The sequence below is a fragment of the Chenopodium quinoa genome, unplaced genomic scaffold (genome assembly GCF_001683475.1).
Source record: "Chenopodium quinoa cultivar QQ74 unplaced genomic scaffold, ASM168347v1, whole genome shotgun sequence".
In the NCBI taxonomy this organism is placed as follows: Eukaryota; Viridiplantae; Streptophyta; class Magnoliopsida; order Caryophyllales; family Amaranthaceae; genus Chenopodium; species Chenopodium quinoa.
The window spans coordinates 7,489,347-7,515,184 of record NW_018743252.1 but is presented as its reverse complement, the minus strand read 5'-3'; the positions used below and the strand labels follow the sequence as shown (position 1 = coordinate 7,515,184).

The window sequence follows — 25,838 nt, the reverse complement described above, 5'->3', positions numbered from 1 at the left end:
TCGATTTAAACACATACCTGTTCGCCTCCGGTGCCGTCGCCTCGACCACCGTACGTCACCCGGATTCGCCGCGGGTCTGCCGTCGCCGGATTTCTTCTTCCCTCCTTGGATTGGTGGCTGTCGGTGGTGGGTTGTGGATGTGTTTACTTTTTTTTCTTGATTTTCATATTTTTTTATTTTTTGATTTTCAGATTTTTTAATTTTAGACAGAGAAAATGAAAGTGAAGTAGCGTAAAATGTGTTGTGAATATCGTGAGTGAGTATTGAGAGTATTTATATACGAGGAGTAAATACGAAATTTCAAGCAAAAAATGCAAATGACGCCTAGTAAATGGGAGCGACATTTAAGACCAATTCATAATTCATAGTCAAAGGCCCAAAGCCTTTCAAAAATCTCAGCTACACAATTTATCCCGCTCAAATTCAAAAAACCATTTCATTTTTCACTGTTTGTTGAAGAGAGAGAAACAAAGAGGGAAGACAAAAAGGGCACCTCAAAGAAGCTCAACAATGGCGGAAATTAAGCAAGATCAACAATTACCTCGAAAAATTGCTGGAATTCTTGACGAAAGCAAAGCTTCATACGCAACTCACAATCGAAAACTCAAGGAACTCTCGAATCTCAGATCTTCATTACCTACAAATCTCTTCTTCTCTTCCTACCGTAAAGCTCTATTACCAGTTTTCAATTTCCAGCGACGAACTGCCTCTGCTGAGCGCATCATCCGCTTCATTTCCACCTTCGCCTGTTTCACCGACTCCAAAAATTCCGCCATTGATGATCAATTCTTCGAAGCTTTTATGCGGTTTCTTCTTTCTGCTGTCACTTCCGCTAATAAAACTGCTAGGTTTCGTTCATGTCAAATTATTTCTGAGGTACAATTATCTTTCTTATTTTTAAATTAATTTAACTTTTTGTATGAAGCAAATTAAAAATTAAAATCATCCAATTTATGACCTGATTGTGAAAATGTTCAATTTGGTTCATTTGCTATGATTCAGCAATTATTGTATTTTTTATTTTATTTATATTATCATGTAGTTAGGGTTCCTTCCTGTGATTCTTAGCTTGTCATTAGGGTTTTTTCTAGTAGGATTTGTTTGATAATTAGGGTTTTTCCAGTAGGATTTGTTTGATGATTAGTGTAATTTTTTCCCTATTTTGTCTTTTGATGTATTCATGTTCAGTAATTAACTAGATACCCATTATATGAAATGTTGAAAGCAGTTTGTCATGATGAACCTCATTAGAATGCATAAAAGTAGAGTAATTAACTAGTTACCCATGATAATTGTAAGAATTTTCAAATATGCTTGAATTTAATTTTTTTTTTATAAAGGATTTCAATATTGAGTTTCCTGAGCAAGTAGAGTATGTTGAAAAAATTACTATAGACTTAAATGCTATTGCCACACAACATCCATTGTTGTCAATTTCTAGTTTAATGATGGTATTTTGATTTTTACGACATTAGACTACTCAATTATAATGCTTATTTCATATATTTTCCTAATATATGATGATGGTAATTGGACCAGTGAAGTAATAAACTTTTTAGGTTGATATGTACTAGAGTTTTCAAGGCAAAGAATGCCAAATTCTTCTGTAAAAAAAAAATGCTTACTTCATGTTCTAGAAATGATATCTACAGCAATGACTACGGGTCTACGGGCTATAAATATACAAATAAAATTATTCTCATCGTGATCTCAATGCTTCTGAAGTTGGAGCATGGAGCCAGTGAATGTCCTACTTATATGGCAGATACTGAAAATGTATTTTAGACTCGTTCCTGTGCAGATGCTTTCTTTCTTTCTTAGCTTATTATTTTAAGAAATCCTAAAGAAGCCTTGTTTACATTACTGTAGATACTTTTATTATGCAAATTATGCCTTAATATCTGAATAATATTCTGTATGGATGGTGTGTCTTTAGTTCACCTTTCCTTTTTTCTTATTCTTTGTGGTAATTTCTGCTTTTTAGATCATAATGCGGTTGCCAGATGATGCAGAAGTGAGCAGTGAGCTCTGGGATGAGGTGATAGAGAGCATGACTACACGGGTGGGGGATAAAATTCCTGTAGTACGTACATTTGCAGTTAGAGCTCTATCACGTTTTGTGAATGATTCTGAGAACAGTGAAATACTTAATTTATTCATTAAAACCCTGGATTCAGAACAAAACGCGGTATGTATTAATGTTTTCTTGCAGTAGTAAGCTGTTCACTGACTTAGAATCGTATTTTAGAATCATGTTCAGGGATATTTCCCTGAGTATAAAAAACCTTGTAATTTAGAATCGTGATGCAACCATGCAGGATGTAAGAAAGACCATTCTGCTATCACTCCCCCCCACTAATGCAACATCATCAGTGATCATTAGTTGTACTCTTGATGTCAGCGAGTCAGTTCGCAAAGCAGCATATTTTGTCTTGGCCAATAAATTTCCCCTCCAGAGTCTCAGGTAAACTTCACATTAGCTGCTCAACATGATAGCTTATTTTGCTTTTCTTGAGTACCTTGGGTTAGGTTGTAAATACTTTTGAAGATTCTAATTTGGCCTCTTGGCTGAGTAGATCATGAATATAAGTTATGGTTTGATGTCCAAGACAATACAGAACCCTTTATTGGTTGTACAATGCTATTTTCTGTTGCAGAATATTATACACTTGTTGATTATAATCATTGTCATGATACATCGAACATCCAACCATGTATCTCTTTCCTTTGGTATTTTTAACTACTTGAAATAATGAAAATGAAGGAATGGCTTCTATCCCAATGAGCAACGTGCATTAGCCTTGAAATTTTTTGAGTTAATAAAAGCATCATACATAAACTGTAGATGGCTTAATTTGAATTCTTTCCAATTTTGAATGGGATTCAACATCATAATATATCCTGTGTATTTTCATATCCTTTATTTATTCTGTCCACCGGTCCACCCCCTCCCCACTATTCCCTCTATCTACATATTTAGTGTGAAGGTTAGTATTTGATCCTGATAATGTTTATTTCCTATCTTTATTTAGTCTTAGCTTGATGTACATGGTGTGACAATTAGTAAGAATATGCTAATGCTACTGAAGACATGGTCTTTTGTGGTATAACCATTACTTTTTATTTATCCATTTGTAAATTTCCAGCATCAAGCTCCGGGCTTTAATCCTTCAGAGAGGACTATCTGATCGTGCACCAGCAGTTGTGAAAGAATGTCTGAAGTTAATGAAAGATGAATGGTTAAGCAAAAACTGCAACAATAATCCTATTGAACTTCTTAAGTACCTTGATGTAGAAACATACGAGAGCATTGGTGTTTCTGTTATGAGGGCTCTCTTAGATGCTGGGATGGGTAAGCCTGATGGAAATCAGAAGATACAGCAGTTCAAGGAATCATCCTGTGATGAAGCTAGAGGTTTGAGCATTAAAATCCACTATTTTCATGTTCATGCTTCATACACACATAATGTATTGATTTGAACTTAAAACTTGTTTTAAGTAAAATTTTCACTGAATGTGTAATGGTCCCGGTTCAATTCCTGAGATTTTGTCACACATAAACCTTGATAGCTCCTGAGGAAGCTTGAATTTTTTTAATAAATCTTTAATGTGCTATTTGTAAGTTTTGCATTTGTGTTTTAGATCAACTTAATGCTTGCAGATTCAGATAATGGCAGCCAAGGCCATGAACTACTGGAACCAGAGGTTGCCCTCTATTGGAGGGTTGTGTGTCAGCACCTACATAAAGAGGCACAGGTTGATGCTTTCTCATTTCTTTTTTATACGGACAACGGTCTTGCCATTCTATTTTAATTCTCTTTTTTGCCTTTGCTTGACAATATAACTTTTCTTTACAAAGCTGAACATTTTCTCACGTGTCCTGGAAATATAATTAAATTTTGTTACTTGTTTTGAGATGGGTGGAATTTGGAATATACATACTCCGTCTATGTCAGTGTTAGAGCTTTTGATGTTGTAAGGATAATTTTCCAAATTTCCCCGTACAAACACTCATTCACTCACTCCTACTGACGATAATAAATGCATAAAACAATAGAGGTTTAGGTCTCACCCAACATATGAGACTATTTGTACACATTCAATTCGTAATATCCATTCAATTTTTTTTTTTTTTCCCTTATTGATGCCACAAGTGTAAGAACACTAGAATAGTGATCCCAACAATAAGTGAATCTTATGAAATGGAGAATACTGCAGTAGTCTGATTCAGTGGGAAAACTTTTTTCTTTAGACAGTTCCTTGTGATGATTCATGCTAGTCGACCCTAAATCATTTTGGGACTAAGGCTTTGTTGTTGCTGTTGTTGTATAGAGAGGGTTGATGTTCTACTTTCTTTGGATTATTCTTAGTATATTGTTGCTTCACTGCTGGCAGTTACTATGTTCCCCCTTGGTCTCTCTCAAATTCCCGGGGTTTGTGAACTAGAGAAATTTTTTAATAGAAATACATTCAGTTTCTACTTATTTTGATACATCATTATATTATTTGATTCTTTGAATCCCAAAGAAAATCACAAGCTTGATTTTTCAATACAACCAGTGTTTGATTAAATGTGCTGATTTTCATTATGAGTAGGTTCAACTGGATTTTTATGCTTCCCTAGTACACTCATTTGCCTTTTCACAATGACTACATACTTTAACATGTATATTAAGTATGTGAATGGCTGTTTATTCTACATGTATATTAAGTATGTGAATGGCTGTTTATTCTACACAAAATGACATAGTTTGCTCCAAATATTCTAATTTGGAGGGAGAATGTTTCATATTTGTTTATTCCCCCAATATTTTAGTTTAGAATATGTCACATTAGTAAGTAAGGTTAATATTTTATAGATTGACTTGATTGCTGGGGAGTCTTGATCCTAGAGAAAGGGCATATCATTATGTCAGTCTTGCGCATATTCTAGAACCTTCCAACAGCCAATATCAAAAATGGATGGTAACAGCAATAGTAGTAGTTGCAGTAGCTGTAGTATAAAAATAGTGCTTGAGTGGCTGAGTTGTGAGGCCCAAGGCAATTGGGGACAAGTGCTTTCATTGGTCTTGCAGAGCACTTTGAAAAAGCCATACTAAATGCACCTGCGGCTTTAGTTTCATTAGCAACCTATTTTTACACACTTAAAATTTTCAGAATTGTATCTTGCTTTGATAAGGCACACCTGTGTTTAGCGCGTTGGCTTTTGGACCTTAATCACCTTAGTGTGCCTTGAGCCTTTTCAAATGCGTATAGGTACAATAGTTCTGTCTTACAGACTTTAAATATGTTCTTTTTTTTGACCTTTAATGGCATAAATACTTGGGAGAGAGTACCTTGTACCCTATAATTAAATCAATTATCATAAATTAGTAATCAGTAATATCAATGTATTTCTGTCTTCAATGAGTTTTTTTGGTTGAGTGACCTCATGAGACATGTGAAATTCGCAAATATGTGTGTTGACAGGTGAAAGGTTCTGATGCTGCTGCAACTATGGGCACTGAAGCTGCAGTCTATGCAGCAGAAGCTTCTGACAGCAGTGAGCTCCTGGAGAAAGTACTCCCCGCAACAGTTTCTGATTATGTGGAATTTGTCCAAGCACATATTAAAGCGGGTAGGTGAAGCTCATTTCTTTGACCTGATTTTGTGCGTGCTCCTTCTGAAAAATGGAATCTTTTCAGGAGCAAATTATCGGTTTGCATCACGGCAACTGCTGTTGCTTGGTTCTTTGCTTGACTTCTCTGATGCTACAATCAGGAGGATTGCCAGCACATTTGTACAGGACTTGCTGCATAAGCCACTTGAATATGAAATAGATTGCAGTGAAAACAAGATTTTGATAGGAGATGGCATCAATATTGGAGGCGAAAGGGACTGGGCCAATGCTGTAGCAGGGTTGGCAAAGAAAGTTCATGCTGCTGATGGAGAGTTTGAAGAAGTTATTCTTAACGTTGTGGAAGAACTTGCTAGGCCATGCAGGGAAAGAAGTGCCGACTTCATGGAGTGGTTGCATTGCCTTGCTGTTATTGGTCTTCTCTTGGAAAATACAAAATCATTACACTTGCTACAAAGGAAGGCTATTGAACCTATTGAATTACTAAACGCCTTGCTGCTTCCAGGGGTACGAAAGTTAAAATTTTCTGAATCACTCTGACATTACACCTTTTTCATTCTACCCCATCCCCATTTTATTTCTGGAGATTGCTACTGAAATGAAATATGTATGCAGGCCAAGCATCTTAATTTGGATGTGCAAAGGGTTTCTGTCAGATGTCTTGGTCTTTATGGATTATTGGAAAAAAGGCCAAGTGAAGAAGTGGTGAAACAACTAGGATTTTCGTTTGTCAAGGGCCCCTCTCCAATCAGTCTTCTAGCTGGCAAGGGATTATTAGACCTTGTAATGTGGCATGGCCCTCAAGATGTTGATAGAGCTATAGGTGAAGATTTACTCTCACAAATCCCTGATAACAAGCTGCATCTTGCTCCTGAAATATGTGATAAAGTTGATTGCAACAATGATGGAGTACTTTTTCTTTTATACATTGGATTAGAAAGTAATTTTGATGACCAAGTATTGGATGTGGGGGACAACGAATCAGTCCAAGCTACTCTAGGGGAAGGTTTTGCAAAGATTCTTCTTTTGAGTGAGAATTATCCTAGCATTCCTGGTTCCCTGCATTCCTTAATATTGGCCAAGTTAATTGCTTTCTATTTCAGTGAGGAAAACAGTGAAGTACAGAGGTACCGCAATAAGCTTCCCAGTGTTTTTTGTGGTTCTGCTTTTGGGGACAGTTGTTTAGCTTTTGTTTCTCCCCCTTTTATTTCCTTTAACTTTTCTTTTTTCAACAGGTTAAAACAATGTCTATCGGTGTTTTTTGAGCATTACCCTTCACTGTCAGTTAATCATAAGGTAAGTAAATTTTTTACAATTATGTAACATATTTTGAGCTTATTTGCATCTTCACATTCTGACGGCATGACATTATGTGTTCGGTCCTGATTTTCAGAAGCATCTATCCAAGGCCTTTGTTCCAGTAATGCGTGCAATGTGGCCTGGAATTGACAGGAATCATGGGGGATCAGTGGTCATGATATCTAACTTGCGTAAACGTGCAGTCCAAGCATCACGTTTTATGCTACAGATGATGCAGTCAACATTGTACAAAAAGGAGACCGATAATCATGTAGATAACCCTGAGGATAATCCAGGTTCTGTAGTTGACACTGATGGATTTGTGGCTGGAGAGGAGGGTCTTGCTATACGCATTGCCGTTGAGGTATTACTTATGACTTTCTCATTGATTTAAGTATGTTTTAAAAAAGTGAACAACCTTTGATTTATCAACATTAACCATTCGAGAAACAAGCTTTTATGGGACTGTTTTGTGCAGCCAGTGCCCAAATTAAGCTGAGCATATAAACTTCTCTCAGTTACTGGAATAATGTTAAGAATCTTAAGCTATATCGTATCAGAGTGTATAAATCCTATTCTTAACATGTAAAATTTGGAGATGGATTTGTAATATTTTTATATGCCTTAATGGGTGAGCAGCATGAGTTTATTTTGAGATATATGCTTTAGCAGTAGAGAGGTTATTTATGTTGATTTAACTCTTTATTATTAATGGAAATGGCATGTGGTGGCATATTGGAATTTACATACGACTCCATAATAAGTAATTATCACTCTTTTGTATTCTTAAGGTGACTGGCTTTCAGACAAAAAAAACAGCAGCAGAAAAAGCTTATGTTGCAGCATTATGCAAGATCATAATATCACTCCATTTCCGAGTGTCAGAACAAGGAATAATCAAGTTGATGCGACTCCTGCTAAATCGTGTTGTTGGATCTGTCTCATATGATAAGGAGCTCGTTAAAGAGCTGACTAGCATGGCTAAACAATTGAAGGCATTGGATGGTAGTCCAGACGAAGACCTGTCAAGAGATAAAGCTGAAGTCATTCTAGGTAAAACCTTGAACTTGCTCTAGATTCTGTGATTCTCTCTCTCTTATAAAAACTTGTAATATTGTCAGCTCAACAACTAAAGATTGTTGCTTGCCAGAAAATTAAATGATACCAACTATTTTTGTTTGTTGATGTACCATTTCAAGTTTGCAGAACTTCTATAAATGAGAGACAAACTAGGATTTAGGAAAATAGCGTCCAAGATAATTATTTGGGATTCGAATTATGTCAGATTTGGGACAGCTGGCTGTGCTTGAATTTTGTATAGTAAATTGACATACAAAAGGTGTTGTCTGTATTTCAAGGCCATTGAAGAAGGATAGCTAGCAAAAATCATGAGTAACATGTTGGTAAACTAAAAAAATTTGAAAATTTGAGGTAACAGGTTTAATATTTGTTGATTCCATGTGTGATTCATATATGGTGGACCACATGCCCCTTCAAAGATTTTACGTAGAGGCTAGGCAATGAAAATCCTTCTAATATTCCTTTACGTGATATTTTGTGCTTGTGCAACAATTTATAGCATTTTCAATGTACTTAAATGATCACCAGATGAAATATCAACTAGCAACTGCCTAAAAGATTTTCACTTCAGGTAGAAATAGGGGACAATTATTTGTGTAAAACCTCCAACATTGAACATTTCCAACATTGAACATTAGACTATGAAACGCTATAAACTTTGAAGGATTGTGTCTGACTTAAGGTTGGTTAGCTGTACCAGTCTAAAGAATTCTCAAGATCTTCCTCTATGTTCATGACTTAGTGGTGTTGCAATGTTTGTCCTTTATTTCTCTCATTTACTAATGTTTCTACCCTGTAGTCCTTAACTGACATTTTTAGACCAAGGTTTAGATTATTTGAGAGTGACCACAGATTCTACATAAAAGTAGAAACAGTGACTTTGTTTAATGATGTCTTATAGAATGATTTATAACAGCACCTTGACTTATAAGTTGATTTCTTCAAGCTATAATTTCACCTATCAACATCATATATGCTTTAGGGAGTACCAACATGAAATAATGGGTGTAATCATATCTTCAACATTACCTCAGTAGCATCATACATCATTTTAGTTTGTTGGAAATATGATGGGTTTTTTTTACAAACTACTTTGTTATGGCCACATAAGATTTTAGATGACTACTTATGGTGTGTCTTACTGTGTTAAGCTCCTTCCAAATCCCTTAAATTCTTGTGGCAATCTATTGTTTTCAGCAGCTTGTTTTAATGTTAATGTTCGGTGTTCTTAGGATCATTGGATCTGGAGTATAATCTTGATGAAGATCATACAAGTGAAATGCCAGCAACTCCAGCTCAGCGTTCCACGCGACCAACCCGTTCAAGAAGGCGTGTACAGCGTGAAGAAAGCAGCTCCTCTGACGAGGAACTTTCACCGACGACGTCTATTGTTAACTCAACTGTTCGGTCAGGTGCGCGTTCCCAAAGGGCCTGCAAAACAGCAGCATTGACAAAGATGACTACTAGTAGGGCTTATGATGGTATCGAAGAGGAAGAAGAGTCAGATTTAACTTCTGATGAGGAGGCCAACAGTTCAGACTCATCACCTCAGTGAGTTGATGCTTTCAGAGACCTCTACATTTGTAATATAATTTAACCTTTTTTTTGGGATAAGTGTAATTTGTCAGAAAATGTGCAGATAAAACTCTGATGACATTAAATGGAGATGTTTTATTGATGTTGGGTCTTGTTAGCTTACAGCTAACTAATCAACTGTATTGCCCATGTCTTTTAGAGCCTGTAATTGCTTATTACTGACGCTTTCTTTGTGTGAGATAACTAATTAACTGATGCAACATGTGCTACCGGAAGCTGCAGCAGCTAGTGACAACTCACGAGCAACAAGCGACAGTTAGTAATCTAGAAAAATCTAAGTAAATATCTACAATATTATATCTAGAAAACTCTAGAATAGGGCTGTCTTGAATGCCTAGAAAATCTAGTCTAGTATTGATAATTATGAAAGTCAAAATATCTAGAGTTCGCTAGAAAATGGTAGTATATCGGTGGAGGTGATATGATCGACATATCACTACTATAAAAACAAGGCTTGCCATGCATTTGTGTATATATCAACCCATGCAATAAAATACATTACGCTAGCAACTCACTACTACTTTTGCACGTAAAATTCCAACATTTGGTCTCAGAGCCAATTTAATCCAAAGCCTTTAATTTTTCATTCATCTTCCAAATTACATATTAACACCAATTCCATCTAAATCCAAATGGTCTCCTCCAAACACAAACATAAAACACAAACACAAACATTTTTAATCCCCAAGTTAATTGGGTATCTACATTTAAAGGAGAGAATTTGATCAATGGAGTATGCAAATGAAATCAATCTATATCATCAAAGATATATAGAAAATAATTCAAGATGTTTATGAAAAACCCAAAGATGTCAAGGAAGAGGCTTCTTGGGATAACATTTGGTGAAGGACAAGAAGTTTCCGAAAAAGGAATAATTATTGTTAGAACAATTTTAAAACAAAAAATGGCTCCTCTAAATTCATCCTGATGTCTTTTATGTCCTTGGGCTAGCACAAAATTTATTAAGCGTGGGCCAATTAGTCTAAAAGGGCTATATGGTAAAATTTGATATAATCAATGCCACATTTATTAAGCATTGACTGGCTCAAGGGCGGAGATCGAAACACAACATTTTTTCACCTTTCAACCATTGTAAAGAGGTGGAAGAATAAAGTCATGGCTATCAAGACCAATGACGGGTATGGCTTCATGACAAGTGCGAAATTCAAGATCATATTGTTGAATTTTTCAACAATTTATTTACCGAAGAAGGTGAGCTCGCTAGATTTGATGTTCCACAGGACATCTTCCCAGAGCTGCTATCCCACAATTAGAATAATCTCACGAAGGCTTATTCCAAGTTTGAAATCGATGAAGTTGTGAAATGGCAACCCTTAAAGCCCCTGGGCCGGACGGCTTTCAGGCCCTGTTTTACAAGAAAAATTGGGACCTCGTTGCCGCAAGTGTGTATAAAGCGATTCTCTCGATTCTTGAAGGAAAAGGGATTCCGGATAATTTTAATGACACTTTTATTGCATTGATTCCTAAGGTTGATAATCCGGAATTGGCTTCGCAATTTAGACCAATTGGATTGTGTAATGTGGTCTACAAAATTGTCACCAAAGTCATCATAAATCGCTTGAAACCGGTGCTTCCTAATTTAGTTTCAAACACTAAATCAAGCTTTGTGTCGGGAAGACAAATAACTTACAATATAGTGATTATGCAAGAGGTGCTTCACACTATGAGGAGAAGCAGGGGGTAAAAGGGTACATGCCAATCAAAATTGATTTCGAGAAAGCTTACGATCGACTTAGACGATCCTTCATCTGAGACACTCTTGTTCAAATGAATATTCCAATTATGATGGTGGATTTAATCATGGAGTGTGTTACTAATGCTTCTCTTCAAATATTGTGGATTGGTGAACCTTCTCGTGCCTTTAAACTAAGTCGGGGTATAAGGAAAGGGGATCCGCTTTCGCCATATTTATTTGTCATGTGTATGGAACGGTTCCACCAAGTGATAGAAGAATCCATTGTTAATGGACATTGGAAACCCATACGGGCTAGTTGGGATGGCCCTCCCTTTCCAACTTGTTCTTTGCCGATGATATTGTGCTATTTGCGGAAGCTAGCGTTGACCAAGCCCACCTGATTCGCACTTGCCTGCACCGATTTTGTGAAGCTTCCGGGCAGAAAGTTAGTCTCCCTAAATCTCGGGTCTTTTTCTCGAACAATGTGACAGATTTGAATCAACACGATATCAGTACGACACTAGGTATGGAAGCTACTTCGGACCTTGGGATGTACCTTAGGATGCCAACTCTCACTAGTAGAGTGACTAAGGAGACCTACAACCATCTTTGTGAAAAGATTGATCGTCGTTTCTCGGGTTGGAAATCCAAATATCTTTCCCTAGCCGGTCGAATCACACTTGCTAAGTCCACGCTCAATACCATGTCCCTTTATTCGATGAAAACGGCTAAAATCCCCCGTACGATTTGTGAAGAAATTGATAGGAAAACAAGACGACTCATATGGGGTGGGAATGATGAGAAGAGACGGATACATTTGTTAGCCTGGGAAACTTTGCAAAAACCAAAAGAGCTAGGTGGAGTAGGCATTCTCTCGGCCAAACAAGCCAATGCTGCTTTCCTAACCAAATTAGGGTGGCGTGTGTTGACTAAGCCACATTCTCTTTGGTCTCGGGCGCTACGATCCAAATATTGCAAGGGTAGATGCGATGTTGATATGTTCATCCCGAAGCAAGGCATGTCTAATGTTTGGTGTGGGATTACTAACAATGCAAAGCTCCTAAATTCGAGTATGAAAACGACAGTTGGAAATGGCACTAGAACATTATTTTGGGATCATTAATGGGCCACTGATAAGCCCTTAAGTGATCTTGTTATTCAGCCTCGTCCTGAGGAACTAGCCGGCGCAACAGTTAAGGAAATGTATGAGGAAGGGAAAGGTTGGAGATGGAACATTTTTGCTCCCTATATATTTAGCTCAAGAGACCCTTAAATTATTTCAGCATCATGTTGTGCGTGCAGACCCGGAGTTAGGTGATTTAAGTTACTTGAAGGATGGCAACAAAGTTAAATTCACCATTAAATTCGTGCTGAGTATCACGAGGCATGAAACGGAGGTACTAGATGAAGAGTGTTGGGAAAGAATCTGGGTAGCCCTTGTACAACAACGCATTAGAGCGTTTCTTTGGTTGGCTTGACATGATAAATACTTGGAAATTTGAATCGTTTTAAGCGTCGTATCATAGATAATCCTCAATTTTTTATTTGTGGTCATGAAGAAGAGAGTACGCTCCACATCTTGCGTGATTGTCTTGCTGCAAAGCAAATATGGCGCATGGTATTAACCCCGAATTTATTTCAGAATTTCTTCCAAGAATCGGGCTTTTTCTCCAAGCTTCGTTCTATAATGGCTATGAACTTCTAGGTCGATTTTCTTCATCTAGATTGTTTCCATGGCTCGAAAGAAGAAGGTTGTACCCTCTCCTCCTTAATCTTTCGCTCAATCAACTAAAAAAGATGATAATCTGCAAAAAAAAGGCCACTTTGGTAAACCGAGTACTCCCCGAGAAAATACTGAAAATGAAGATCTAGTGACGCCACCGCCTCACCTTGTTAATCCAGCGGTGGGCCAGATCTCTAAAGATGTTTTAAGACGTATTGAGAACTTCTATCAGGTAGCATCTGGTCAGACTCAGCCAGAACCCAAAGGAGCAGCACCTCGCCTTTCGATTGGAACTGTTCCATTGAACCTTAATCCCAATGATGTGTCTTCTTCGATTGGGGGATCTGCTGGTGTTCAAGAAGCTCAGAAAGGGGTGAATGAAGATGTTAATGCTTTCAGCTCAGCTCATTTGCAAACCGAGCCCAGCAACAGTGCTACTAAGGAACTTTGGACCCAACTCTTTAAGGGGAAATTGAATGCTAAAGGTACGTCTCTTGCTTTTGTAGCTCCTGTGGTTAAAAATGGTAAGCCTATAGCTAAACTTGTTGCTGATGACTTAGTTGTGGGTAGTGCTAAATGGTTCTATGTTGTGGTCTTTTATGTTGTTGGCTACTATCCCACAATTGCGGCAATGAATAGATATATTTCTGATCAGTGGAGTAACATTGCAACCCCTGATGTCTATTGGCATGATGACGGATATTTTATCCTTAAAATCTAGTGATGATAAGAATGCTATTATGTGCTCAGGACCTCATATGTTCTATGGTAAAGCTGCTGTTGTTAAACCTTGGACAAATAGTTTTGACTTTAACGCAAAGATTCTTAGAATAGTTCCTTTGTGGGTCAAATTTCCTAACCTACCATTGAATTGCTGGGGTGCTGCTACTTTGAGTAGGATTGGTAGTGTGTTAGGTGTCCCTATATGTGCTGATGAATGTACCTCAAGGAAGCTGCGTGTCTCGTTTGCTAGGCTGCTTGTTGAAATTGACATAACAAAAGCTAAGGTTGATATTGAAACCTCAGATGGGAAATGCTCTAAGATTAAGGTTGTGTATGAATGGGTTCCATATTTCTGCAAGTTATGTAACAAAGTTGGGCATGATTGTGAACGAATTAAAGCCCAACAAAATCAACAATAGCAGACTAATGAGGTTCAGAATGCCCAATCAGGAAAGCAGCAAGACAAAGGTCACCCAAAAGGAACAAGTCAAAGTCTGGCTTCCTAAGCATACCAACAATGTTCCTTTTCAACCTAATCCCAGACCTGAGGAGTGGCAAATTATACACAGGAAAAGGAAAAATATTACTGGTATTAGGAAGGAGGTAGGAGCATCCTCTTCTAATGTTTTCTTCCCCTTGCAAAACCAGGATGGTAGTGTTCTTGACAAAGAGTTGATTAATATTGAAGAGCCTACTGGGGGTGATGGTAATCCCCCTAAGGAAACATGATAGTTTTTGCTTGGAATGTCAGGGACCTTAACTCCCCTGACAAAGTAGCTACTGTTAAGCATCAACTTAAAGATTATGATTGTGATGTTACAACATTATTTGAGACTAGGATAAAGCAAAAAAATAGAGATAAGATGCAGAAGAAGTTTGGTCAAGCTTGGGATTGGTATTGCAATTATGCTCATTAAAGGACGAATCTGGATTGGGTGGAAACCAGACATGATTAATGTTGAAATTCTCTCTACTGACAGTCAATTTGTTAATTGTTTGCTTAGTACCAAGGATCTTCAAAGGGAGGTTTTTGTTACATTTGTATATGGGTTACACACTGTGCAAGATAGGAAAGGGCTTTGGAATGGGATAAAAAAATTTCAAGGGATATCTATGCCTTGGGCCTGCATGGGTGACTACAATTCTATTTTATACTCTAGAGATAAAATTAATGAGAATGAAGTCACTGACTTTGAGACAAGAGATTTTCAGAATTTTATTGAAGACAAGGAGTTAACTGAAATCAAAACTAAAGGAGCCTTTTTCTCCTGGTCAAATAAAGCACATTCAGGGTTAAAGGTTTACTCTAGAATTGACAGGTGCCTTGTTAATCAAGAGTGGTTGAATGTTTACACAGCAGTTGAAGCTATTTACCTTCCTCCATCCATTTCTGATCATAGTCTTATACTGTTGGGTAGGACGTTTAAATTTTTGAACTTTCTGGCTAATCATGAAGATTTTTACTCAGTTGTTTCTAAGGCTTGGATTAAGCCTTGTTCTGGTACTGCTATGAAAAGGGTCTGGGACAAATTGAAGCTAGTGAAATAAGGATTAAAAACTCTTAACAGGCATAGAATTGGCAATGTTGATACTCAGATTGCTGCTGCTCATAGTAATCTTCATAGTATTCAACGCCATATTATTGATGACTTAAACAATCCTTCCCTTGCTGCTCAGGAAGTCCAAGCTATTCAGAATGTTCATCATTGGATGAATGTATAGGAGAGTATTTATAGACAAAAATCAAGAGTTGGTTGGGTCCAACTAGGTGATTCCAACAATCATTACTTCTTCTCAATTATGAAGCAAAGGTACAGCCGTAATAGGATTGATTCTATCTACAACAACAATGGGGAACTACTTAAAGATCCTGCTAGAGTTGAATATGAGATCATTAGTTTTTATAAGAATCTCTTAGGTTCTTAAGCTGATGAATTACCTGGAATTGATCTTACTATTATGAGGAGAGGTAATTACCTTTCCATTGAAGCTCAACAGTTTCTTATCCCTCCTATTTCATATACTGAGATTGACTCTGCTATTAAATCTATTGACAATGGTAAGGCTCCGGGTATTGATGGTTTTAATGCTTTCTTTTTTAAGAAGAGTTAGGAGTTTATTAAACATGATATTTATTCTGCTGTTCTTGAGTTCTTTGGCACTGGTATTCTTCATAGAAATTGGAACTGCACAACTATTACTCTAGTGCCAAAAGTTCCTAACCCTTCTTATGCTAGAGATTTCAGACCAATTGCTTGTTGTCGGTTCTTTACAAAATCATCTCTAAAATTCTGACTGCCGGATTAGCTAAGGTCATTGGGAGTGTCATTGATGATGCTCAAGCTGGTTTTATCCTTGGGAAACACATAGGTGATAATATTATGTTAGCAACTGAACTGATTAAAGGCTACACTCAGAAGAATATTTCTCCTAGATGCATGGTGAAGGTTGATTTGAAAAAAGCATATGACTCTGTTGAATGGGGGTTTCTAGAGAGTATGATGAATGAGTTAGGTTTTCCTACTCAGTTTGTGATGTGGATTATGGGTTGCATTAAAACAGTGTCATTCTCTATTCTTATTAATGGCAAACCTTCTAAGCCCTTCTATGCTCAGAAAGGGTTAAGACAAGGTGATCCTATGTCTCCCTTTCTATTTGCTATAGAAATGGAATATCTTTCCAGATGTCTATGTGATCTAGAAGCTACTCCTGATTTCAATTATCATCCAAGATGTGAGAAGCTTGCTCTGACCCATATGATGTTTGCAGATGATTTGCTTATATTTTGTAAAGCTGACCTAGTATCTGCTATTCATCTTTTGATGCTTTCAATAAGTTCTCTGAAGCATCTGGTCTCTCAGCTAACCTTGATAAAACTGAGATGTATTTTGGGGGTGTGAATGAGGATCTGCAAGCTAAACTTCAAAATCATCTTGGTATTTCTCCTGGCTCCATTCCTTTCAAATATCTGGGTGTCCCCTCTCCTCCAAAAATCTAACTACCAATCAGTGCAAACCTTTAGTTGAAAAAGTGACTAATAGAATTAATACTTAGTCAGTTAAGCATCTTTCATATGCAGGGAGGTTGCAATTGATCAAGAGTGTTTTATTTGGAATTCAGACTTACTAGGCTCAAATCTTTATTCTTCCTAAGAAAATTCTCAGAGATATTGAAGCTAGATTTAGGAATTTCTTGTGGACTGGTACAACTAACCCCTCGAAGAAAGCTCTTGTAACCTGGAAACATCATAGTCTTCCTAAATCTTGTGGGGGATGGAATCTTATATCTTTGCAAGAGTGGAATATGGCAGCTATAACAAGACTGTTAAGGGATTTAGCTCATAAGTCTGATAATCTGTGGGTGAAATGGGTTCATGCCTATTACTTCAAAGGTAAAGACTGGTGGAATCTCCCTAACCCAAAGAGATGCTCATGGGCCCCTCAAAAAATTTTAAAGAGCAGGACCATCATTGATAATATAGGTGGCTGGGTAATATTCTAAGAAATATCACCTTTAAAATCAGAAATGTGTATGTGCACTTACAGCATCAAGGACCAAAAGTGAGATGGAAGAGACTAATCTGCAATAATGATGCTTCTCCCAAAAGCATCTTTATTCTCTGGCTTATTGTGTAGAATAGACTTCTCACCAAGGACAGATTGATAAAATGGAAGATGAACTGTGACCCTGGTTGTGTTCTCTGTGACCAGAAGGAGGAAAATATGCAATATTTGTTCTTTGAGTGCAGCTACTCTACTACTGTTTGGAGTAAAATTCTCTATTTGCTAAGAGTCCAAAGAATGCCTCATAAATTGAATGAAGAGCTAGAATGGATCTTGAAAGTTTGCTGAAAATCGAGATCAAGACAGAAACTAATCTGCATGTGCTTCATTGAATCCATATACAGTATATGGCTTCAAAGGAACTCTTACATTTTTTCTGGACAAATTAAGTCTCCTGAGTTGCTTGTTAGAGATATAGTGTTCAGAGTGGCTTGTAGATGCCCTAAAAAGAGTAGATTGATGCTTCTGTTGTAATTAGGGAGTCTTCTACTTTTCTCTCTGTTTGCTGTTTTGAGAGTCAATAGGTATCTCTTTGGTCTCTGTTGTCTGTTGTGTTGTTCTTTTGGTTAGGGGTGTATCTCCTAAAGGGTAGCCGCTTTCCTTAGAGTTTAGCTTGCCTTTTACTTGGTTCTGGTTCCATAGGAACCCTTCCTAGAAGGTGGCCTTTGGCTCCTTAACCTTTGGCTGGTGGTGTTTGCCTTCTTGGCTTGTGGTGCTTGGGTTTTCATTGGCTTTTGCTTTGTTTTGGCTTTAGCCTGTCTTGGTTTGTACTCTTTTGCTGCTTTGCAGCTTCCTTTTGGTAATGAAATCATTATTTACCAAAAAAAAAAAAAGAATTTCTTCCAGCTTCCCTTAGAGGATTGGTTAACGCATAATCTTAAGAAATCTGGGAATGATGATGATATGAGTTGGCCTACTTTGTTTAGCATTGTGACATGGTGGGTGTGGCATTGGAGAAATTGCTATGTGTTTAATTGTAGTGATGAAATCCCAGTGGATATAGGTGCCTTTTTGCGCATAAGAGTAGATGAAGCATTTCGGAGTTTGAACAACCATGAAGACTCTTCCCCTACCCCAAAAGTACAACACTTTATCTCTTGGCAACCTCCTCTTTATGGATGGTATGTGCTTAACTGCAATGGTGCTGCAAAAGGGAGTCTAAGTCTTGCAAGAGGGGGCGCAATAATCTAAGATCATACAGGAAGCTTCATCTCTGAAATTCCAGCTAATTTTGGGTAATGTACAACTTTTAGAGCTGAGATATTGGCCTTAACTCGTGGTTTGAAGCTTGCTAAGAACCTCCAGATCAAGCAATTGGAAGTTCAATTGGACAATTTGGCCTGTGTCCAGATTATGCAATGAGGAAGTTCACACATAAATGAGAGTATTCATGAAATAAACCAATGCCTTCGGATGCTAAGAGACGATGATTGGGAGATCAAGGTTACTCATATTTACAGAGAGGGTAATCGCGCGGCGGATTGGTTGGCCAACCGCGGAGTCACTCATGACACCAACATTGATATTCTTAGTTTTATTCCGTCTGATCTTTCTAGCATTTTAGAGGAGGATATTAAGGGAATGGCTTTCCCACGCCTAATATCTTCTTAGTTTTGTTCTGCTTTATTTTTCTTGTTTTGTTGCTTTTTGTTTTGCTTTGTTTTTTTGTTTATCTATTGGCTTTTGCCTCATAGGATAAAAAAAAAAAAAAAAAAAAAAAAAAAAAAAAAAACCTAACCATTTAAAAAGTGAGTAACCCCTATTGTTTATTTTTACAATGAATCATTAACCCTTTAAAAGATCATGAACATTTCCCAATTAAGTGGTGCGTTTTTGTTTATTTTTTTATTTTTATTTTTATTTTTATTTTTATTTTTTCGTTTTTCATGCTTTTGGCTTGTTGCTTCGTCAACCTCATTTGCCTTTTCCTCCACGCTATACACTCTTCCTCTCTCTTTAAATCATTTCATTTCTACCCTTCATCAATCAAATTGGCTAATGAAGCAATTATTATAGTTGATTGTCGGAATTCAAGAGGTTGAAACAAGCTGATTTATTAAAGTTGCAATTGAGACAATTATTAAAATTATAGTTTTGGATTTTGGATTCTTCAGGACCACCATCGCTTAAACAACGGGCCGGAGGAGGGATTTGGTTTGAAGTATTCTGAAGAGCACTTTAATTTTTTCTGCAATTTGTTAAGGGGAAAATGAGAGTTAAGCGTAGAATTATAGTTGTAGAGTATTATATAAAGAATTTAATAGCTATTAAGCCTTATTAATATTACTACTACTTGAATTTCAATATGAGTAAATTACAAAATATCTAAACAATTTACAAAATCTTTTACGTATTATTATTGTTGTTGTTTTTCGTCAAACAAAAATTATTGTTGTTGTAAATTTCTTTGAATATTTTGTTATTGACTTTACGGAAAAATAAAAACAAATTGATTGAGTTTTGTTAAAGAACAGTGATGTGATTGAATTAAAAAATTAGTTATGATAATTTAAGCTTGTCAAGAAGTGATCTACTGTAGTAAGCGCTCTTTTTATTTTATTTTTTTTTATTAAATTTTTTTTAGTGTGTTGTTGTAGTTTATTAATTCTTTGAATTTTCCCTGTATTCATTTTAATTATTTGAGCACTTTCTTATTTCAGTATGTTTTATTGCATTGGTTTTCAAAGGTTGTATATTGTTAGGGAGAAAGTTTGCTTTCTTAATAAAACAATAAGGCAAGCAATCTTATATGGATGGTGTTGATTTTAATTAGCTTAGGTTACGTGATTATTACAGCACCTTTGATGATTTACAGTTGCAACTCCACACAATTTAAGCAATGTTTCTAACTGGTTCTCTCATGGCACCATCTCATCATAAAAAGTTGGTATTTGGGTGTCAATTATTAATTTATGGTAGGATTTACTCATTTAAGTTGATATCAGTAATCTTTTGTCAAAGCTTACTTATCCTTATAAAATAATCTTTTGTCAGAAATTGGCTTCCTAAATTTGCTAGCTTTTACAAAACCCCGTTTCTCTATGTTTTTTATGTTGATTGTGGGTGTGTGAGTCCAGCAAGTATAAGTCCATTACAGTTCCTTGCTAAGAGAATTGCTACCAACTCATGTTTGTTTATAATTTGTAGAATTGAAATAGTTGTCACCAATAAGTATCTGAAGTTCATATAATGAGAGTTAGAGGTAGTAGCCAGTTGATGGATTTTCTTCTTTCTAAAGGGTTGTTCTGGGTCATGTATTCATTTAATGTACAGGGGTAGAGACCATCATGAATTGTGACTTGAGATGTTAATTCATACCCTTTAGCGGATTCTATAGGACCTGAAATTCCATATTAAAATTATTTAAAAATGGAATGGTTTAAAAATCAACTCTTTAAAATTATGATTTCATGCTAAAATTATATGAATCGTCAGAGATAATAATCTTACCCCATCACACTTTCTAGTCCTATAACTAAAGTAAAGGGGCTAATTCTATTAAGTATGTAGAGGAAGAAGGCCTCCCAAAAGAGAAGTGTCCAATTTGACCATCCATTTTTGACAAGTAGCACAACTTGCTTTCTTGTTGCCTTTGATCAGTTAAATGTTGTCTTTTTATGATTTTGTTTTCCCTGGTTTTTCTCATTTACCCATTTAACCTGGACTTTGCTTAACTTGTTATGCCAAGGAATTATTTCATAGCTCTGAGGTCTGTCATTTCATATTCTGACATCATTACCTTCTTGAACTCTGCTATCATCTTTGGATTGGTGCCTATATAGATAAGGTCGTCTACATATAGGCATAAAATGATAAAATCTGACCCTTGGGTCTTGATATAGAGTGATGGCTCACTAGGGCTTTTTGTAAAGCCATTTTGGAGAAGATAGCCTTCAATTTTGCTATTCCATGCCCGAGAAGCTTGCTTGAGCCCATAAAGGGCCTTTCGAAAGCGATACACTTTATCTTCTTTGCCTTCAATTACATATCCTTGTGGTTTTTCAATATATTCCTCTTCTTCTAGCTCCCCATTGTGAAATGCTGACTTGACATCTAATTGATAGACTAATAAATTGAATTGTGCAGTAAGAGCGAGAACTGATCTGATTGTCTCCATGCGGACAACTGGAGCATAAATCTCGTTGAAGTCGATTCCAGGCTGTTGTAATGAGTAGCCTTTTACTACAAGACATACCTTGTGCTTTTGGATGGAGCCATCTTCATTGAACTTGGTCTTGTAGACACATTTGAGGCTCATTACTTTCTTGTCTTGTAGCTTTTCCACGAGCTTCCATGTGTCATTCTTCTCTATCATTTTGATATCCTCGTTCATGGCGTCGATCCATTTTTCTTCTCGAGCTTTTTCTTGAAAATAAGTGTCATGATTGCATGTTTGCACTAATAGTCTTCACAAAGTAGCCTGGGGGGACGCTGATTTCGATTGGATCGTCAAACTTTTTGTGTTGGACTTGATTCTGGTGTTGGACTTGAGCTTGATGGTGATCTTGGGCTCCTTAATGATGATCTTGGATTGCTTGAGGGTGATGGACTTGAAAATGATTGTGTTGGTGACTGACTTGGGCCTTCACCTTCTCTGGGCTTGGTGGTGGAATGATTGCTACTAGAACTTCTGGATTGTTCTCGTTCCATTGCCATTGCGCTCCTTCGTCGAATATGACATTTCTTGAGATGATCGACTTCTTGGATTCGGGATGATAGAGATAATATCCTTTAGACTTGTCACTCTATCCAATTGAAGATACATTTTTCTCCTTTATCATCTAACTTATCCCGATTCTCCTTTGGGATGAGGGCATATACAATGCACTCGAAAACTTTGAGGTCCCCAACCCTTGGCTTTTGTTTGTGCAAAGTTTCATAGGGTGTCATGCTTTTTGCTTATTTTGTGGGAGACTTGTTGAGGGTATAAACAACTATGTGGACAACTTCGGCCAAAAAATATTTAGGCATATTTTTTCCTTGCATCATACTACAAGCCATCTCGGCAATTGTTTAGTTTCTCCTTTCCGCAACACCATTTTGTTGTTATGTGCGTCTTAATGTGAGCTCTTTTTTATGCCATGTTCTTTACAAAATTTGTTGAATTCATTGCTTGTAAATTCTTCCCTACGATCGGTTCTTAGAACCTTTATTAAATGCCCACTCTGTTTTCAATGGAGGGCTTTAAATTGCATGGAGTGGGATAACGCTTCTGCATTTTTTCTCCAAGAAATATACCTACATCATGCGTGAAAAATCATCAACAATCAACAGGAAATATCTTTTTCTGCCAAGAGATATATTCTTGGTAAGGCCCCATGGATGGCGAAGGGGCGGGGGAGGGGGGGGTTGGTGGAGGCCCGGCCTTCCCGGCCCAAATCCGAGGTTAATAAGAGTTTAACTAATTGGCCCCTATCATAATATATAAAAATTATTAACGTTAAATGCCTATCATATTATCACAATGCTTGTCATATTGGTTAAGGTTAGATATATATGTACAAATTTTGGTTTTTTTTTTTTCATTTTTTAAAAAGAGGGAGTTCAACAAAGGAGTTTTAGGTATTTTATTTTTTTAATCTGTAATTTCATTCAATTAATAAATTATTTTATGCTCGTTAAAAAAAATTATGCACTTTTTATGATTATTAATCTATGATTTGTTGTTTTACTTATTTATTATATTTATTAATCTTCTATAACTCTACATAATACATTATTTAATGTTCTTTATTATTTGTAAATTTCTAAACTTTTAGGGCTGATTGCTTACACTCAAACATAAAAAGAATATGATTTAACTAATTTTTCTAATGTAACAACAAAATATTAGTACATTTAAATTTTTTGAATCATAGTATTGTTAAACAAGTCCGGCACCCACGACTTGAAAATCCTGGCTTCGCCCCTGCATATATCTGCATGGACAAGTCCTAAAGGAGTTCAAGCCCTCCAAGATGAGGTTAGGAATGGCGATATATGCATTTTTCCATAAATACAACCCTCACAAATTTCTTTTCATTAGTGATCGTTGGAAGCCTAATCATCATTTCTCTATTTTTTAAGAGTTTTAAACTGCCAAAATTTAAATGCTCGAATTTCAAATGCCACAAGGTGGATTTATCCATTATTGAACTTAGTGCAGTATTGGATTCCAATTGCATTTTAAGTGGAAATATTTTGTTAAGAGTCATTTAAGTGGTAGTGATTAATTGCCCCTTTTTCTTATTACTAGTTGTGGACCCCACCCGATACGCGCGGTTCCCTAAGTTATTAATGTTTTTTCTCGACTGATTTAGTTATCGATGTTGTTTCTCGAGTGATTTTTTTGACGTTTTACCATCCATCAAGATTTGTAGTTCCCCAAGTTATCAATGTATTTTCTCGACTTTATTTTCTTCTACTTATATCTCTCATTAACAAATCATGTTAGTCGACTCTAAATTATTCGGGACTAACCCCTCCAAAGTCACTACTCAACTACTTACTCTATTGCATGTTGCAAGCTATAACCCAACTTATCATAATTTCTTTGTCGAAATTAATGATAAAGGTAATTTAATGTAAGTATCTTCATTATAGCTAGATATGTTCTAGACTAATTTGTAATCGCAACATATATATGTGATACACTACTTTTTTATGAGTGTGAATATTAGATAAAATTTTCAATTTACATATATATCACTAATTAACTAAGTTGGAAAGCAAAAACATCCCTGGACATAAGCACAATAAACTCCCATTTTTGAAAGGTTGAAAGTAGTTTAAAAGCCCTATCTATTCCCGCTTTCATTTCAAAGTAGTTTGTTTGATGTCTAGAAATTAGATAAAGCCCAATGTAGATGAATTTTAGATGTCTTACATCCATACTTCAAATCTTGTATTCAATTTATGAAGTGTATCAAAGGAATTCATACCGCGTAAGAAACATCAAAGCAGTTCTTGCATAACCTTTGTATAACATTACTTGAGATTTTCATAACATTTGACCAAGTAAAACTATAAGTTTGTAACTATAACAATGCATCATAGAGTACCTAAACTTTAGTATAATCTTCGACAATAGCAAGCCATAACTTCTTGAAATAATACTAAGAAAATGGAGAAAAGACACTTTGACAATAAACTTTACGTAATGTAAAGAAAAATGAAACAAAAGATAAAGAGCACGTTACATGTAAATTTAATAAACACCACATTATGCAGTCTTAAAAAAGCAAGCCGCTAGTTACACATTGGAAAAAAAAGGTACAAGTAAGCCTCAAATGAACTAAACACATCATGCAGCCGTGAAGATTTTAAAATAGAATTCTTGAGTTCAATTCTTTGTCCCAGCATTGCTTTGTCAATCTCCTTCTGCTTTTAACTACAAATTTTTCATGTTCAACAAGAACCCTGTTATCAGGAGCATAAGTATGAGCTTTAGAAAAGTCTTCTTTAGCTGCTTTTGTTTGCCCTATTTTTGTTCTTGCTTTTTCCCATATTTATAATGCTTTGACATGGAGAAGGTTGATGTCAGGTGTAATACCCCGTATTTTTGAAAGGTATTTTATTCTCGTATTTTGACATATTTTTCTAAATTAATTATTTTCTAAAGAGTATTTTAGTTTTGGAGCCAAAATGATATTTAAATTTTGGCGCCTAAATCATTATTTTACAAAACTAATTAATTGGATAATCCAATAAATGAAACTATTTTATACTTATGTTATAAATAGTATTTTTGATTTCTCAAAATTTAAATAGCTAAACCGAAATTATATTAATTTGGTAGATTAATTAAAATGTATTTTCGGTTTTCATAGAATAAAAATCTAAATTGTTTTAATATTTTTCTAAATTAATCATTTTCATGAAATATATTAATTTTTGGATTTTATACAATAAAAATTAATTATTATATGTCAATATTTTCGGCCACCCTAATTATTTAATAAAAATCTGATTTTTATTCTTCAATTATTAATTTTCACAAATAAATTTTATGGGATTATTAATTTTAGGTAAATAAATTATTTTACAAAATCCTTAAATTAACATAGAAGGACCGAAAATATTGAGCAATATTAAGCTCAATATTTTCGGCCACTCATGAATTTTCTAAATGCTTTTAATTTATTTTATTAAAAATAAAAATCCTTTAAAATTCCTTATTTCTATTCTTAAATCTAAAATCTCTCGATCTTATTCTATACTTGCACTCCAAGCTCAAAACCTACTAAATAATATTTCATGACCAAATAAAATCTAATATCCTTCCATACATTTAAAACCCTAGTTTCTATTCTTCAAAACTTCCTTAAATCATAAACCCTAAATTGTCATAAACCCATCACCTAAACACCTATAAATACCCCCCTCATACCTCTCATATTCTTCACACTAAAAACTCGATTCCCTTCTTTTCTTTTACTCTTCTTTTCCCTCAAACTTTTCCTATTTTTCTTTTCCTCTTTTCTATAAGAAAATTTGCCCGTATATCTTTGGAGCCAATTTTCGGGCATTTCTGGTCAGTTTTTGGATTTTTCTATTTCACAG

The 25,838-nt window shown here is 35.9% G+C and overlaps 1 protein-coding gene across 1 annotated transcript; it reads left to right on the top strand.

The window, feature by feature from the left end:
- Positions 1 to 9,768, top strand: LOC110735146 (condensin complex subunit 3-like). The gene is made up of 12 exons (XM_021915305.1): positions 1 to 876; positions 1,985 to 2,188; positions 2,319 to 2,464; positions 3,147 to 3,415; positions 3,662 to 3,756; positions 5,470 to 5,617; positions 5,685 to 6,124; positions 6,233 to 6,744; positions 6,853 to 6,913; positions 7,011 to 7,280; positions 7,708 to 7,969; positions 9,229 to 9,768. Exons 1-12 carry the CDS (start codon positions 511 to 513, stop codon positions 9,549 to 9,551), a joined length of 3,096 nt encoding a protein of 1,031 aa, XP_021770997.1. The 5' UTR covers positions 1 to 510; the 3' UTR covers positions 9,552 to 9,768.
- The last annotated feature ends 16,070 nt before the right edge of the window (positions 9,769 to 25,838 follow it).